Source organism: Marmota marmota, unplaced genomic scaffold (genome assembly GCF_001458135.2).
Source record: "Marmota marmota marmota unplaced genomic scaffold, marMar, whole genome shotgun sequence".
Lineage (NCBI taxonomy): Eukaryota > Metazoa > Chordata > Mammalia > Rodentia > Sciuridae > Marmota > Marmota marmota.
In genome coordinates this window covers 303222-322044 of record NW_025999977.1, presented here as the reverse complement: position 1 = coordinate 322044, position 18823 = coordinate 303222, and the positions used below count along the sequence as shown (strand labels likewise).

General features: G+C 34.0%; 1 protein-coding gene and 1 long non-coding RNA gene across 12 annotated transcripts in view; one reads left to right on the top strand and one right to left on the bottom strand.

Annotated features, from left to right (window-relative positions):
* The window catches only part of Alms1 (ALMS1 centrosome and basal body associated protein), a 180538-nt gene that overhangs the window by 104305 nt on the left and 57410 nt on the right, over positions 1 to 18823 (top strand). For 9 of the 11 annotated variants that reach the window (XR_007348008.1, XM_048804102.1, XM_048804104.1 and 6 more), the window contains 2 exons: positions 6161 to 6286; positions 18060 to 18230. Coding sequence is in view for 9 of the 11 variants with exons in the window: in XM_048804102.1 (XP_048660059.1) it covers positions 6161 to 6286; positions 18060 to 18230 (297 nt within the window). In the remaining 2 variants the exon portion in view is untranslated. Of the gene's footprint in view, positions 1 to 6160; positions 6287 to 16823; positions 16940 to 18059; positions 18231 to 18823 lie in introns of those variants that run through there. The other 2 variants (XR_007348009.1, XM_048804101.1) reach the window with 2 other exon arrangements.
* Positions 1836 to 18159, bottom strand: LOC125617140. The gene is made up of 3 exons (XR_007348011.1): positions 18043 to 18159; positions 10776 to 10780; positions 1836 to 1846 (listed from the first exon to the last, which is right to left on the bottom strand). It is a non-coding gene; the product is annotated as an uncharacterized LOC125617140 (long non-coding RNA).

Here is an 18823-nt window from a genome sequence, read left to right as displayed (position 1 = left end):
GATACACAAAGTGACCATGTTTCCAATTGTTGAAGCTGTTTAGGTTTTCAGAATCCAAATCAATAGCAGTTACTGATCCCTGAAACTGACATCCTTTGAGGGGTATAGCCTCCCCCCTGGGCTTAGGTGCTGCCAATAGGTTTATAACTTGCACTTCAGTGTTCCATTCTCAAATCCTCACGAAAGGCCAATGCTCCAGGCTCCAGTACTCAGCTGCTGGTGATCCTTTTGCTAATAAGCAACCTTATGACAGGCTGCTCCCTTCAATGTTCTATATTCTATATTAAGCCCACTGTCCAGTTTTGTTACTCCTCATGGCGGGCCGGGGTTCTGGGTTCTTAAATTTGCAGACCTGAGGCACCTGCCGTGGTAGCCCTCCATAAAGTCCACAGTGAAAAGCTTACCTTTATTTCTAGTAGAGTTAACATGTTTGGAATCATGCTGCTTGTGGTTGACTTATTTTTGTCACATGATATTTGTAATAAGAATGCAGATGCTTTGTAATAACATAAACAATTAAGATCTGCCGTTAGGTAGGCAAAACATTATTGGCATTTTAGATTATATTAATGTATACTACAATTAACAGATGCAAATATATGTGGTAGTGCAAACAAAATAGTAGTTTATTTTGTGCTTATAATCTCTGATTAACCCAGGTTGATTACTTACCCCGCTGTCTTTAAAATGTAGAACCTGAAGTTATTTTAGATTCGCCGTTATAGTCAACTGGAATGAATGAGCAAAAAAGCATGGAGCACATGAGGGAGGTTTTATAGGCAAAACCTAGAAATGTCCCAAATCACTTTCACTAGGAATATAATTTAGCTGTATTTTTCAGTATGAAGAAGAAATGGATTTTGGAAAATAGCTAGTAGTCTATATCATAAGGTCTATATTTAGAGTGTTTTTGTGTGCTATGGTTTAAGTGATATTTAAGTATAAGTGATATTTTTATAGTGTTTATACTATATAACATTTAAAATTAAGTTATAAATTATTTCCCTTTTTAAGTATACAGTAGGAAATTAAAAAAAAATATTTACTTTTTAGTTGTAGTTGGACACAATTACTTTATTTCACTTATTTATTTTTATGTGGTGCTGAGGATTGAACCCAGGGTCTCACACATGCGAGGCGAGCGCTCTATTTCTGAGCCACAACCTCAGCCCAACAGTAGGAAAATTAACATTTAAGTTTCTATTCTTCCTCATATGAAGGTTGGAACCTTGCTAATTTTAAAATATTTAACATTTTAAATAAATCTACATAAAATATATTTTAAGTTTTCCTTCTAATGCAAAAAGCTTACCCATCTGCATATTGATAGACTATGCCTAAATTGGTTATAATTCTTAAATATTTTATTATGAAAGAAAACCATACCAAAACTGTGTAATTTAGTCAGTAATCTCGAAGAGTACCTTTCTGTGTCAGTTGCCTCTTGTCACAGTGATGCTGTATAACAAGCAACCTCAAATATCTTAGTGGCTTATAACAAACATTTGCTTTTCTCATACCTGGGCTTTGGGTCAGTCGGACTTTGGCTGGGCTTGGCCTGCAGAAATGGTTTGGGCGTGTTCCAGGTGTTTCTAAGACCCAGGATACCCAGGTATGTTGCTCTCATGATGGTGGCAGAAACATGAGAGAGGAATCTCAGTTGTGAAAACTTATTTTTACCTCTATTTACATCCAGTGCATCCAGTGAATCAGTATATAGAGACCATGGTTAATGTTTTTTCTTTTTAATATTTATTTTTTAGTTGTAGTTGGACACAATACCTTTATTTTATTTATTTTTATGTGGTGCTGAGGATCAAACCAGGGCCTTGCACGTGCTTTTCCGCTGAGCCACCACCCCAGCCCCATGGTTAATGTTTTTTATATGCATTTATTCAAGGATTATCTTATTTAATTTACAAATCCAAATTTATTATTTTGAATACTGTGGGTCAAAATTTTAAAAATTGAGGCTTTTAAAAAAGCTCATTTAAAAAATGTACTTTAAAGTACAAAGAATTGTATTTTAAACCTATTACTTTTTACCTACTATGATTTAAAAGTTCAAAGCAATATACTATATGTTTATATTTTTCTATTTTCAAAATTTTAAAGAAATTTATTATTGAATTTTCTTCTTTACCTTTTTCCAGTTCTTTCTTTCTTTTATAGAGGTAAGCATTATTTGCTGAGTACTCACTTGTTCTCCCCAGGCACATGGTCCAAAGTAACCTTAAGACTGTTAGGGAGAGGGGAAGAATAGAAGTTCAGTAGATTAGACAAAGGGCAATGAAGGGAAGGGGGGGGGCAGGAAATAGGAAAGACTGTGGAATGAATCTGATTTAACTTTCCTATGTACATACATCACAGTGATTCTCTACATCATATACAACCACAAGACTGGGATCCTAATTAGCATAAGATTCGGTGTTTCTATAAATTTGTCAAAATATATTCTATGGCTGGATATAACTAAAAACAACAACAACAATAAAAATGACTGTTGTATCCAGGGCTGGGGATGTGTGGTAGATTGTTTGCTTCACTTGCACAAGTCCCTGAGTTCACTCTCCACTAGGGGGATGGAGGTGTGGGGGACATGACACGTGGACCAGTTATCTGTCTCAGAATCTTCCATCTCCATATAATAGCCATTGCACTATAGTTTTGCACAGTTAACCATTACTATCAAGCTTTATGTACACTGGTGGAGAAAGAAAATGAATAAATCAGTATTCTAATAATAATGACTACAATAATAACCAAATAGAATGGAGGCTGCAACCCTTTTTTAAGAAAAATTTTCCTGTTTTATTATGCCTGTAAGAGTGGTATAAAATTCTTAAGTCAACTGAGACTTCACTAGCCCTGCATATGTAGGGTAAGTTAATTTTTTGTTTATTTCTATCATCAGGCATGTTAAGTAGTCTCCCAAGTGTTAGTTATATTCCTAATGACCATGATTTTTAAGGTCACTTTATTTCTTCTTGATAATTCAGGTCAATCAAGAGTTAGTCAACACTATGCATACTACTCTATTTATTGCTTTAATGAAAGAAAAAAATATAAAATGGCTAGATAGCTTCTGTCCTTTGTGGAAATTTCCCTGTCTCATTTCTGAGATCTTCCATCTAATAAACATCAGAATCACAAAGATTGAAAGAAAAAAAATTTCTGAAAGGGCTTCTACCTTTGATCCTAAATGCATGTATTCTTTCTGGCACTTGATATAGGCAAATACAGTATATGGTTCAGTACATACATATACCATATTCTATAATGTAGCATTCTAGTCCTAGAAAGTGTTGTCCCCCAGCTAGTACCATAATAGTAATTAAGTTAACTTGTTTTTTTGTTTTTTTTTTGGTTTAGCATAGTTGTGGGTTATAAGACGTGGTAAGTACAGTGAATTCCCCTTTAGGCATCAGCATTTTGTCTTACTTCGTTTGATGTAAATGTTCTTACTTACTTTTCTGACTTGGACAGTTAATTAACTGTGAAATTCAATGCCAAAATAAGTCATCAGAACTGTCAAGGATATTAACACAATTCTAAGGATATAAAGGTTGTTATTGTTCATAATGAAGGAAATCTCATTCTACTGCCGGACAGTTAGACTCTATCAAGAGCATTTTGATTTTTATACAGATGTGGGCAACTAGAAATCCATCTAGCTGTGGTAGATAATAAGAGAAATTAAAGGAGATTTGAGGTGTTCAGCCAGGAGATAGTGTTCATCATAATTCTGTTTTTATGATCATATAATACTGAAAAATAACCTAAATGAATGTTTTATATGTCTTGTATACAGAAAATATTAATCCTTTGCGTAGAGATTGAAAAGAGAAAATAATAATTGACTAAATTAAGAGAAAGGTGTTTCTGGCTGGGAAAGCTGAATATTGTAAAGATGCCATTTGTTTCCTAGTAAATATGTACTCTAACAGAGTTCTGCTCAGATTTCTAATGGATTTCTTCTTTTGGACTTGTGTATTTGACTTAATTTTATCAGGAAGAATAAAAGAAAATCTGGAGGAAAAAAAGAGTAACTCTTTTTGCTCTTATTTGTCATAATGGTGAAAATAGGGTACATATAATGTGTTATTCAAATAAATATATTACTTAGAGCAAAGAGGATTGAAAGAACTCAATGCTTTACCTCTAAACATATCAGTATTACTCCTTGAGACACTTCATATTTTTAAATTCATTTACATTTTTACAATAACCCTAAGTGGTAAGTGTTGTCATTCAAGCACATTTTGTAGGTAAGGAAAGTAAGGCAAAAAAGGGTTTTTGCTCAGGATCAGTAGTGATTGTTGGCTCCAGTTGATATAAAATTGATCAATTGCTTACTGACTAGGTATTAGTGTAATAGCAGCTATTCTATCATAGAAATTCTGAACTGCAGGTAGGTGGTGGTCTAGGTTTGGTAGCTGTGCTCCACCTCTGTAGGCTCTGACTTTTTTGTTTGTTGGGAAAAAAAACATGCACTCTACCACTGAGCTACACCTCCAGCCCTCCCCGCATCCTTTAATTGTGACTCCCAAATCTGCATGGAAACTACCATGATATGCAGTGCCTAAGAAGAGGTGGCGCTTATAATGGGATCCCTTTAATGGAATGCCTGAAATTTGTACTCATTCTTGCTTCGTCCTGTAGACTGAAACTTGGTCACATGTTCAGACATGGTTGTTGTAAGGAAGATTGGAAAATATAATGTATAGATGAAAGGAGAAGGAAGGATAAATATTATTGGCCACTTGATGGTTAATACCACACCATGAAAGAAAAATAAGTACACCTGCCCCTCCATATCTGTGGGTTCTACATCCATGAATCCAAACACAGATTGAAAATATTCAGAGAAAATAATTGCACCTGTACATGTATAAACTTTTGTCTTCTCTTTATTCCCTTAACAGTGCAGTTTAGCAAATACAAGAAATCTAGAGAAGATTTAAAGTATTCAAGAGAATGTGCAAATACTGTGTCATTTTACACAATTTTACTTAAAGGATTTGAGCCTCCACAGATTTTGGTGTCTGGGGAGGTCCTGGAATCAATCCCCCAGCTACCAAGGGACAACTATGTATAGAAAAAAAGTTTAGCTCTACACTAATCAAATAAGAGCATATTTAAATAATTAGCCATATTAGCAAAGAATTATTTCTTAATGACTATACATACTATATTAGAGTAAGAATAAATTGGCACAGACATTTGAGAAAGTATTTTTACAGCTGGACTTTAAAAAAAAAAATTTCATACATGGTATAGTTTTTCACTCTATAAACAGAGAATTTAACTGAGGTGGGTGGGCAGCAGGGAAGAATAAGTATGCTATAACCAGAAAACTCTTCACTATAATTGAAAATTTTAACTCCTCCTAAATTTTCAACAGTAAGAACAAGGTTGAATACATTTTATCTGTGGTATTGCCATAAGAAATAAGAAAGATAGGATAAAATGAATGTTTTATTAATGTAAAGTAGAAAAGCTGAATTCAGATTATACTTACTATATGACAATTATGTAAACAAAAAATGGGGGAAAGATAGGTAGGATATACATTAAAATACCATGAGTGGCACATGACCTTGTCTTTTTTACCTGTATTTTCTTAATATTGAGAATTTATACTTTTATAATGGAAACTTTGTTTCAAAACAGTATCACAAGAAAAGAACTATGTTCTGTGACTCTGGGAGTAGAATAAGACTAGCAGGAGATATTAACAATGACCAGATTTTGAGTTCAATGTAAGAAAACCTGTTTTTTTAGTTAGAGCCATCTAAAAATTCATTACTATAAAAACTCATCTTCTCAATGAGACCTGCCTGTGTCATCCTATTTTAAGAGCATCCTGTCCTAATTTTCCCTGTATTACCAACCTCTCACAATATTTTCTAATTGTTTTTTCATATCACTGACAATTTATTAAAATACTAGAGAGTTTGCTCATTTAGTTTAGTTGTGTACCATGTATCTCCCATCTCTAGAATTCTGATTCCTCTTGAAAAACAAAGATTGATTTCTGTTTAGTTCATTGATACATCATTAAGAAACTCAAACACTGTCTTGTACATGGAATGTGCTAATATGTATTCAATGAATTAATCTCTTTTTTTATTAATTGTTCTTATCTTTACCTCTTTAGCCCAGCCTTTACTGTTGCCATATAAACCACCTGGTAGTTCGAAGATGTACTATGTTCCACAATTAGAAACAGTTCCTTCATTTCCAGATTCCAAATCTGATACCACCATTGAGAGTTCACATTCAGGTATTATGCAGAAATTAGTCAAATTTTTATTTTTTTTGCAAATTTATTTGTGTGTTGGCTGGTTGATTATAAAATGACAAATTAAAGTTCCTTCTTAATCTTCAGTGAAGTATGTAGCTTTGCATGTCTTTATCTTTGATTCGGAAAGGTAAGTTATTTGATCAGATTGCATGAACAATTATTTGTTTAGGTTAGTGGATTCCATTTATGGAAAAGGTTTCTAAGCTTTCTTGGTTCACAGTGCCCTTAATATTTCAGTGCTGTTTTCTCCTCAAATTATGTCTGATGCAGATAAGTACAAAAAGTGTTTTTTCAAGTAGCTACTAGGTTATTAGGACATAAATACTGTTTTGATCTGACAACTTAGTAAACAAAACTTATTTCCTATGGCTTTGGTTTTTGAAAAAAAATTTTGTTCATAAGTAACCACGGTTCCTAATGATATATGTGCAGCTGTTAGGTACTGTTAGGTACTTGAGATCCATTTGGACAGCCTCTCTTATTTCCTATTTTTTATAACAGCAAATGCCCAAAAGCCAGCTTTACAAAGACAAGGCAAGCATTGAAAGGGACATAACACTATCAGATGTTGACATATTAAACTACCTTGAGCTTATAGTTTATGGAATACATCAGATATTAATTATCACTGTCTTCCCCTAGAATTTTAAAATATCCTGCAACATTCCTGTGAGCACATTATAAGGGAACTGCAAATTTAGGAAATGTATAGCACCTTCTGGAGGTGGACTTATGTATTTTGGCAGAATATACGTACAAAGAGTATAACTTAAATATTATATTTAGGATCCAAGGCAAAAACGTTTTGATTTGATGGAATAACATTTTGGGTGTTCTGTAGGATATTACTCGGTTCACTTTAGACAAATGATTTTCTTCTTGATTTGTCTATAAACAACTTTGTGCAGAAATGGAAAGAAAATAAAAGTTCCTGCAATTGGGCAGATTTTTGGGTTAGTTTTATATGAAAATGGAACAGACTAGTTTCTCATGGCAACTACATTAACAGCTCTGATACAACCTCTAATCTCCCACTGTAAAGGAGCTGAAATGCTGAGGGTTAAATCTACAGTCAGAAACCGAGAAATTTTTACCTTCTGCAAAGCTTTGTTTTTTAAAACACACTTACTAGAAATAAAACAGGCTCACTTAGTTGATTGTCAGTAGGAAAATCTTTTGATCCCTTTTATTGCTAGTTCAGAAGATAGAATATCTATCTACAGTAGAAATCTGGTCAGGTGTTCCAGTACTTTCTGAGGACTTTAGTGTCCTGCTATCCATTGACATCTTTTGGCAGCCAAAGAAAGAACTTGGAAGACTCAGTGGAAAGAATTTGGACATTTTATTACACACTCTTCAGTGGTGAAAGGCTGGACAAAATGGAGGGCCACACTGTGCTCACAAGCAAGGGAAATATAAAGAGGATTGGTTGTATGCCTACTGCACTGATGAATTTCTTCAGATGGTTTTTAAGTACATTCTTTTTTTAATATTTAATTTTTAGTTGTAGGTAGACACAATACCTTCATTTTATTTTTATGTGGTGCTGAGGATCGAACCCAGTGCCTCATGCATGTTGGGTGAGTGCTCTACCTCTGGGCCATAACCCCAGCACTTGAGTTCATTCTTTAACTTTACAAACAAGTTTGCTCTGCTTTGATACCCGTCTAAAGATTGGAGACCAGGGAAATGGTCAGTTGTCCTTCTCTTTACCTTTGTTATTCTTTGAAGTCCTTCTTATCTCACCACCCTGAATAATAAACCTTCCTAGGCACTGACTGGTGTTTACCCCAACAGCCTCCGGATTCAAGCAGCTTGACTCTGGGTCCCAACAGACAACTTGGTCACTTATCTTTATTTGGAGTCTAGTTAACAAAAGAGAGAAATGATGATAAAGAATTGAATTTATTTTTGGTTTGGCAATAACTGGGAAGACAGCCAACCTAAACCTGTCTTCCCAGAAGCCATACTAGCATTAGAATTTAAAAGAAGAGGACAAAAGCCAAGAAATATGCATAGCATGTGATTATAAATCTGATTCTTTGATTTTTGGTACCTGGGGCTTGGACTCCCAGCTTGAGATGAGGCTGGCAGGAAAAAAGCCATTTACAGAGTCTTTCAATTTTAAAGGACCCCCTGTTGCAATTCCTCCCTTTATCCATTCCTCAATCTTGAGGGATTTGAGGCTACATATCATCTGACTATTTGTTTTTGGATTGGAGTGTAGATCCCATCAAGGGCATCTGAAGTGTATAAGTAAAAGGAGTCAGATGTTTGAGCCTAAAAGTAGAAGTACCAGTGTAGATTGTAGAGATGGCTCCCGAGTCACAAGATATTTGTTATGGTTTAGGTACTAGGTGTCTCTCAGAAGCTAATGTGTAAAACAATGCAAGAAAACTTAAATGTGAAAGGATTGAGTTAGGAGGATCTTAACCTAATCAATGCATTAATCCCTTGATATGGATTAACTGGGTGATAACTGTAGGCAGGTAGGGTGTGGCTGGAGGAGGTGGGCATGGGGGCATGACTTTTACTTTTAGGGTATATATTTTGTGTGTTGTGAGAAGAGTTGCTCTCTCCTTTCTGGTGTGATGTCCTGAGCCACTGTCTACCACATACTCTTCCCATATATGATGTGTTCTGCCTTGTGCCTTGCCTGGGTCCAGAGCAATGGAGCCAGCTGCCTATGGACTGAGACCTCTGAAACTGTGAGCCCTCAAATAAACTTGTCCTTCTCTAAATTTGTTCTTGTCAGGTCTTTTGGTCACAGCAACAAAAAAAACTGACTAAAACAATACCCAATTAAATACATTATGTGGAAGGTCCTCTCTGTAAACGCATGGCAACCAAAAGACGGAGGCAGGAGACTGGAAGCAAACCTTGGATCAGCAAGCTTTCCTTTATTCTGCAGTGAAATCAATCAGCATCTCTTCCTTTATTCTCAAATTCCTGTCTCATGAGGAGGTTTCCCAAAAGGGAGGTGGATCTCAACTCAGGTCATAAGGGTTATTGACATCATCACAGAAAGAATGTAAGGACAGATCAGGGTCAAAGTGAAGCACAGATTGATTTTATTGAGAGAAAAAAAATATAAGAGACATGATAGAGCATGGGTATTGGAGACGAACATGCTAATCACATCATAGGCATATTGATGTGTGTAAAATCTATAGTACCAAGACATGATCTGAGAGGGTATTTTCAGTCCTCCTTTCTGTTGCTAACTGGACATGTCAGTTATTACTTACTAGGGATCATTTTCTTTTCTTCTTTGTTTAGGATGAAAAATCACTGATAATTTCACATCAAGGGTTTTATTGTTCTGTTTTGTTAATTAAACAGTACCACATTGATGTAACATTGATGGTGTGATGCAGAGTATGACACATAGATTAACTACTTTGATCCTAAAGATATAAATCTTATGAATATCTGCATGTTGAACAAAAGCATTCTTGGACCTGTTTTTCTTTTAGGGCTATGTCAGAAAAGAAGTTATTTATGAACCTGCAGATAAGTTCTAATTATTGATTTAATTGTGCTGTTTCTAATGAGAGTATCGTGAAAGTGACTTTTCAGTTTCGACTTTTAATCCTTGTGAAAATGGACTTTAAATCATGGCCACTCTTGTCCCATATGTCTCCTTTCTACCTGTTCTGATGTCTTCTATCGTACCTCACCAAGATCACCACACTTTTGTAAATTTTACAAAATTTTAGAATATTTGTATTAATGACACGTATGCCATCTAATTGAAAAAACAATCATAGTTCATTTAACCAGAGTAACAAAGTGATTATTTAAAAGATTTTGCAACAAATAAGTGCTTAAATAAACCCTCTTTTAAAGATTTAATTTCCCCAAGTAGTCAAAACCTAACAATAACCTGGAGAAAACACAAGAAGTTATTTTGATAAAACATAAAACTTTTGATTTTTAAAGTTGGTTCTTTGTAAATTTTACTAAGAACAGATCAAAGTCTTGTTGCTGTAAACGTAAATAACGAGATTTTGGCTTTATATCAGTGTGTTCAATTTTGATTTTAGAAAAGCTTATAAATAATTTTTATTTATAGTCAACACATACAAATTTCATATAAGATCCATCCTTTATAAAACTTCAGGTTTTTTTGTTTTTTAAGAATCTATGTTAGTTATTTAAATTTTTAGTTCTGTTCCTCTCTTTTTCTCATTTTGAAACAATTCAGCCATTTTACTTTAGGACAAAAATCCTTATCAATATAAAATCTTTTTGTTCAATTTAAAAACATTTTGTATTTTAATGATTTTTTTCACTCATTACATTTAAATGTTCTACTCAAAAAATATGTAAATGATTGCATATTTTGATAGTATGTTCTGAAAGTACTACAAAGATATATGAGTAATTTACAGCAAAACAAAATGGTTAGATTTGTAATTCTTAGACTATTATAAAATGATGTCATCCCAGAAGTCAGAAACCCCACATATGCTATCAGTACTTTTTAAAATCATCTGTTATTTCTCTCAGCCTATTTTGGGCTTGGGATAAGGAAGGATACATGAAATAAAATTAAATTTCTTATGTTTAAGATTTCAATAAGTTTTAAACATCACTTGATTATAAACTTTTTATAGGAACTAGTACTTAACAACAAGGCCTCAAATATGTAGAAAAAACTGGCAGCTTCTTTTCAAAAACCAACATAATTAAATGTAGAAATAAACTAAAAACAATTCAAGCCAGCCAGAAAAAGGTTACATGTTGTGTGATTTCAGTTATGTGAAATGTGCAGAATAAATTCATAAAGACAGAAAGTAGAATACTGATGATGGGTAGAAGCTATGGGAATACAGGAATGGGGAATAACTGCTTATATATACAGGGTTTCTTTGTGGAATGATGAAAACTTACAAAATTAGAGTGCAGTATTCACTTTGAATACAATAAAGATTGCTGAGCTATACTGTAAATGGGTAAATTTTATGTAGTAGATTATATCTCAACATTTTTTTTTTTTTTAAAGAAAGGGGCACAATGAACAAGGAAAGACTGCCTGTAAACTTAAAGATTTGGTAGCAGATTTAAAATATATTTTGCAGGCAAAAAAGGATAAAATTAACGTAAAGGAAATTGAATTGCTGATGTGGATAAACTTGAATAAGTCTCTGGAAATACTAAAGAAAAAGGAAACAAAATTGGGATATGAGAAGGACATAAGAGATACAGAAGCACAATTAACAATACCAAACCAAGAATTATATTTGTAGACAGCTGAATTCAAGGTTTATTTAAGGAAAACTTTTTCTCTCTTAAAAAAATAAAAAAGAGCATAGTATGTAGATTGACAGTTTTGCATATAATCTAGGCAAAAACCAGTATTAAGAGACTATGATATATGCTACTGAAAGATTTAACTTAAAAAAGTGTTGGGGGTGGGGGGAGTTAAACCTATTAGCATGCGTATATATTTTAAAGTTATTTAGTTTAAGGAGCAAAATTTTCTTCCTTCTTTAAAATTCTAAATGTGAGAAATGAACTCAACAAAATCTATATTTAGTGGGAAAGGATATAATTATAATTCAAGGATTGTGGACCCAAGTGCATATTCATCAAGCAATATGGCGATAAAATCATTTTCATCAATATGCAAGAGCAAGAAAATATATTCTGCTTCCAGATCTTCTTGAAATTCACTTGAAGACTCAACCAACTGAAAAAATGAATCAAAAAGAAGCATTCAAGAATGAGAAATAAAACATTGCCAGAAGTGACCAGTGGTGAATTTGAAGCCAGTTTACATAAATTTTAGTCTAAATAATAAAATATTTAGCTAAAAAGTGGGAGAAGTACCAAAAGATATTTGGAATGAAATCCATAAGAAGAAAAACTAATTTAATTGTATTTTTATCTTAGTAGGAGATATTAAAGATGTTTTGTTTTATTTCAAAATTTGGTAATATGGGGTAAAGAAGGTTTGACACTGAAAGCATAGGCAACAAAAGAAGACAAGGTAGATAAATAAAAAACATTCTGTATGCCATAGAATATTACCATCAACAGTGAAAAAATATTCCATGGAATAGGAGGAACTATTTGCAAATTATCTGGTAAGGCATTAATACATTGAACATGTGAAAAACTCTTAGAACTAAACTGCAAAAAGCCAGACAGACTGATTTAAACATTGACAAGAGTCTAAGTTCATGTTTCTCCAAGGAAAGTACACAAATAACCAATAAACACATTTAAAAAATTATTTAGTCATGAGGTAAATACAAACCAAAACCATAACTAGGTAATACTTTACATCCATAAGCATCACCATTTTTTTTTAAAGAATTTAAGTATTGATGAGAATGTTAAGAATTGGAATCCTTGTGTATTGCTCATGGAAATGTAAAATGGAGTAGTCATTGTATAAAACAGTATACCAGGTCCTCAAAAAAATTAAAAATAGAAGTGGAATTGCTTTAATATATAGGAATTCTAAGTATATAACCCAAAGACATGAAAACAGTCTCAAAGGGCTACTTGTACGCCTATATTCATTGTAGTATTAATCACAGCAGCCAGATTTGAAAACCCAAATGTCAATTGACTTATGAATGTATAAACAAAATGTTTTAAATATATCAAATATTATTCAGCCTTTTAAAATGAATGAAATTCTGGTATATGTTAAAAGGTGAATGAACACTGAAGACAGTAGGCTAAGTGAGATAAGCCAGTCACAAAAGTGCACACATTGTATGATCCCACTTACATGAATGATCTAGAGAGGTCAAACTGATGAGAGATGAAAAGTAGAATAATGCTTACCAGGTACTAGGTTGAGGGCAGGATGTGACATTATTGTTTAATGGATACAGAATTTAAGTTTAGGAAGGTGAATAAGATTTGGAGATAGATGATGATGATGATGGTGCATACATTGTGAATGTATTTAATGCCACTAAGCTGTACACTTAAACATGATTAAAATGCCAAGTTTTATGTTATGTATTTTTTAACCACAATAAGAAAATACTGAAAAAAATACCCACAAAACCTCATAATAGCATTTTAAAATTAAGTATTTATCTTACAAATCACAGTTGAGAGTATGAAATTAGCAAGAAATTAAAGAACAAGAACAGAAAACAGAAAAGATAGCATAAAGGGGCTGGGGTTGTGGCTCAGCGGTAGAGTGCTTGCCTAGCATGTTCGAGGCGCTGGGTTCGATCCTCAGCACCACTTAAAAATAAATAAATAAAATAAAGGTATTTTGAAAAAAAGAAAACATAGCATAAAGAGGTCAGGTAATTGGAACACAATGAAGTTTATTTAGTTCTAATAAATAATTTTAGCATACTTTGGCATTGTCATTCAGTTAAGAAATTCATTACATATTTTTAACAAAAGAGAAAAAATTAGTTTTTTACTTTTGGAGGGGGGTTGGTATTGGGAATTGAAACCAATCTACTTTCCCACTGTCCCCCACCCTTTCCTTTTTTTCTTTTTCTTTTTATGGTACTGAGGATCACACATGACAGATAGGTAAACACTCTTATCACTGAGCCACGTCCTTAGCCCACATAAAGCGTTTTATATTTGCACACTTATTTGACCAGAACACACAAAGATCGATTTTCAATCACATTCTTAGGAAATAGCATGCTATCATCATCATTTTACCAACAGTGAGGTAACATTTGTTAGTTTCTTAAAGTTGATCTTCACCAAATTGTGTACTCTTTTGTGACAAGAACCATCTTCTGGTTCTTTACCTCTCTTCTTTCATTCCCACTTCCTTTTATTAAATCATCACTGAATACCTAATCTGGATCATCTCAGTGGTTGTCTTGAACAGGAAGGACACAATAGGTATTGGCTGAATCAGTTTTGTCAGAGGAAGTATAATGTTTAAAAGACCATTTTTTTGTGAATCTAGGGAAAGAACTAGGAATATCCACTGTAGTGCTCAGAAGACTTAAGAAGAAAAGAGAATATTATAAGTATAAATGTTCTCTCTATCCTCTGTGAGCATATTGGGGAAGTAAGAAATGGGAGATGGCAACCCTCATTCATCATAATCCTCATTTGCCTTTTGTAGTGTAAGCATAACTGGCTTCCCTGAATTTATTCTAAAGAAGTGGTTTTCTGGTACAACCTGGCTTCTACACACAAGCTTAAGTTCTTCACCATGTTCTCAGGTTCAGCGACAGTGGTGTGTTGTGTGCACAGAGGAAAAAGTGGACTCCGATAAATTTGTTGAGTATATGGGATGTCAGTTTCAACATGGTGCCTTCAAAGGTGATTTGACCCTGCATGGCAAGAGTTTTCATCTTAAATACTGACTTTAAACCCTGAATTCTATTTAAAGTGTATTGCTACTTGTATGAGAGAAAATATGAAACTATATATGGTGGGATGCCAGTGTATGTTCCCTTAGGGTATATAAACAAGTTTGGTTACATGTGTAACAATCTTTAAATTATTTCCTTCAAACTTTCGGTTTGTTTTTTTTTTTCAATGACCAAGTTGATTTTTTTAATGACAAGAAATTATCACCTCATATTCATTCAACCAATAAATATTAAGGCTGTTGCCTTCTTCTGGGCAGATACAATTGCTAGTAACAGTATTTACAACAGTGTGCAAAGTAAACACAGGTCCTTCTACCATAGAACTTATATTCAAGTGGAGAGACAGACATTAAATCACAAGTTAATTATATAATTATAAATTACAAGTGCTAAGAAAACAAAGCATTCTATAATGGTAACAGAAGGACCCAGTTTGGTTTTAGGAGCTTAAGAAGGCCTTTCCAAGGAAGAAACATTTGAACTGAAACCTTTAGGGTGTCTAAATTCAGTAGGCAAAAAATGGAGGACAAGAATGTTCTGGCCAGAGAGAAGATTATGCCCAAAGCTCCTGAAGCAAAAATGAGGTTGATGCATTTGATGAATGAAAAGAAGGGCAGTATAGCTTATTGAAAAATTTTTTCAATAAATTTAGTTAAAGATTCATTAATCTGGGAGCAACCACAGCATACCTTAGAAGAGTTGCCCCACTGAGCATGGCAGAACAGTTGGTTTTGATAAGGTATCCAAACCAGGAACAAAGAAGTAGACTAACACCTTGGTGTTAGGTTACTTTCTATGTGAGGATAAAAGAAGAGTAGACTTCCTTTTTACTCCTGCTCAGACTGAGTTGCAGTTGGTTGCTATAAATCATCTGTTTTTATGAAAACTGATCTATCAGTGGAAAGTTTCAGCTTGATTGCATTGTACTTAGCACAAGTGACTCTGGATTGGACTGTTGGGACTGAGTGTAGGAGCTCAGCCCAAAACAATGGTCTTCTATAAATTTTATTTAACAGAGTAAAGCAGAATGGTGGGTAGATATGGTTAAAGATAGACAAGTGCAAGATTATGCAAGGTTTTTAAACCATATTAAGGCATTTGGATTTTATTCTAGCAGGCAATTGTGGTTTTATTTATTTTTGTAAAATTTATTTTGGCTGCTTTGTGTAGAAATGGATCATACAAGGGAAGTCACAGACCTGAGTTGGAGAGGGTCAAAGTGTAAGTTGGAGACTTCAGTTGGTTAGAAGGCTGTTACAGTAGTCAGTACCAGAGATGGCAGCATTTAGGATTAGAGTGATGTTGATGAGATAAGGTGAAGTAGACATAGTCAATTTATTTTTAGGAAATAATTCTTCCTGGCCTTGGTGGTTATAGAGAGTGAGGGAGAAGAAGCTGGAGAAAAGTGACTTCTAGTTTTCTAGAGTATATAATTAGGTAAATTTATTAAGACAGAGATTGAGGAAGAAGCAGGTTTGAGGAAAGATGATCAGATTATCAGATTATCTGCTTTGAACATATAAAAAGTGAGACTTCTGTTATACATTTACATAGAGATCTGTGGTTGAGTTTAGACAGAGTCAATGTACAAGTGTTGGGGTTGAATGCATATCACATATGAGGTTGTACTATTTACCTCATAACATACTCTCGTATGAAAATACACAGGCATGAAGATTCCCAATCATTGCTGCTTAGAGTTCTGGGGCAATAATGTTTACTCTTGTGCTGCTCCAAATGTAAATTCATACTCACATATACTATAGCTATTTATAGATGCACTGGTATATACACATATCTGCAGTCTCTTCCCTCTGCCTTTCAACTCTACTGAGGTTTATTCTCTTGCTTATTCATTTACTATTTTCAGAGACTTAATTGTCGTTCCCCACCTGACTGTGAGCCTGACCTGGTTACCTCTCTTGGAGAATGAGAGATGGTGGATAGAATATGCATGTGCATGCTGTTCTTGGGGTGTGTTCTCTGGTGTCTGACAGTGTCTGTGAAGAGAATTATTACCAGTTACAGTTGTTTGTGTTGTAACCTAATATATAGTAACTTAAATTTTTGTTATTTAAGGAAGGACATCTTTTACTTATCTCCACTAAAATGCTATAAGGCTTAGTTGTGTCCTGTAAAGCTCAGAAGAAAGGTCTCAGCCATGATATATATTTGTTGGTCACCAGCCTTATCTTGATGGTCATTGGGTTTAGCTAAGAAGAGAGTCCAGTTCTGACCCTTTGAAGAACTCAAGCACTGAGTAACTTGATAGAAGGAAGAATAATAAGGATTTGCCAGAGAGGTAAGAGGCAAAATGATAGAAAGTGATGATAAGGAACCTGAGAAAGAGCCCAATATAATTTGTAAATCTGACCCAGAAGCCTTGGGTAGAATCTTCACAATCAACCCTGACAAACCCTTCATGACTTTATTTGCTCTGTATTAGTAAGACCAGTACTTACTCAGGTCTTATTACCATATACAGAAGCTCCAGAAATCCATGAAGTACTGGGTCCTGGGTTAGAAAGAAAAACAGCTTTGTAGAAAATAATTCTATAGTTACTACAAACCTTTCTATATCCAGAAATGTTCTTTTGCCTGTTAGATGTGGCTTAGATAGTAGATCTCTTTGTCAACAGATATAAGTGTATTGAAATATATTTTAAAAGAAATTTGAATACTTTCAAATCTTTTGTTTGTCACATATCATTTTTTCTTTTTGTCTGTCTGTCTCTTATTCAGTACTAGGCATTGAGCCTTGCATATGCTAAGAAAGTCCTCTACCACTAAGCCATGCCAGCCCTTACTTTCAGTATTTGTCGTTGTATTATCAGATAAATCTACCTGAAGCAGCTGATGATGTTATCCCATTATGAAGAAATCTTCAACGATGTTGCATTTCATGTACAATAAAATTTTTATTCTTCAGCTTGGGATTCCATGCACTGCTGAATTTTGTCCCAATTATTTTTAAATATTACTCATCTTCTTAATCTATCCTATAGTCTAGCCTGACAATAAAAATGTCAGTTATTCTTATATATTCCTTGTGTTTGTTTATGTAGTAACTTCTGTGTTAAATGCCTTTGTACCTTTCTCTCCATACCAGAAGGCCTATTTTTTAATGCAAGGTATACTTTTCTTTTTCCAAAACCTTCCTGAGCTAGAAATAATCTCCTTCCTGAACTGATCAGTGTTCCTCTTTATGTTTTCTTATGTCTTTGTTTCTCCACCTTGTGTTATTGGCATTTATTCTGCATGTTTCATAGCTTCAGTTTGACTAATGTGTCTTGACATTGTAACACTCCCATTGTAGTGCTTTTTTCATAGAAGTGGTCTAAGAGGCAGATTTTTAAAAAAGGTTTGTCTTAACTTCAAGTGTATGTTTGTGTTAATTGTATTAACTTCCCATTTTTCTCTAGGGTCCAATGATGCTATTGCTCCAGAGTTTCCCGCTCAGGTGCTAGGCACAAGGGATGACGACCTCTCAGCCACTGTGAACATTAAACATAAGGAAGGGATCTACAGTAAGAGGGCAGTACCTAAGGCACCCCTGTCACTGGGGAAAAAACCCTTTCAAAAAGATAATGCAGGTAACTGCAATGGCTTTGTGTATTTTGTGACTTGCTTTCCCTGTTGTATCCTAAATGAGAATATTATCTAGTCTTTATCCTTTTTCTGATTTGTTATGTGAAATTTCCTCTTTGTTATTATATTTGTATATACAAGAAGGTAAATATTTATAAATGCTTTTAAGTGCTTCAGGGATATTTTTCACCATAGGAAATATAATATGTTGCAACTTTTGAAATAATACCCAATACAGTATGTTTTGTAGATGAAAATTCATAGAAAATATTGGTTAAATTGCCTCATGAATGTATCTCCATCAGATCTTAGAAACTAACTTATCAGGCTGGATTCTTCAAGAAAGTATGTGCTTACACATGTCTTAAATTTTTTTTTTGATGTTGTCGCCAACATTTAAAAATAAGATTTGGTATTTAGAGCTAAACCAGGCAATTTTGGCTGGCTTTGTAGAAATGGACTTGTATTTGGACAGTTTTCACAGCAAAGCTGGAACACGTATATCCTTCCCACAGAGTTGTTGTGAGAATTATGGGGAACACTCTTTTCAGTGATCAAAGGCAAACTATTATTATTATGACCTAGTTGCTTTGTGAGT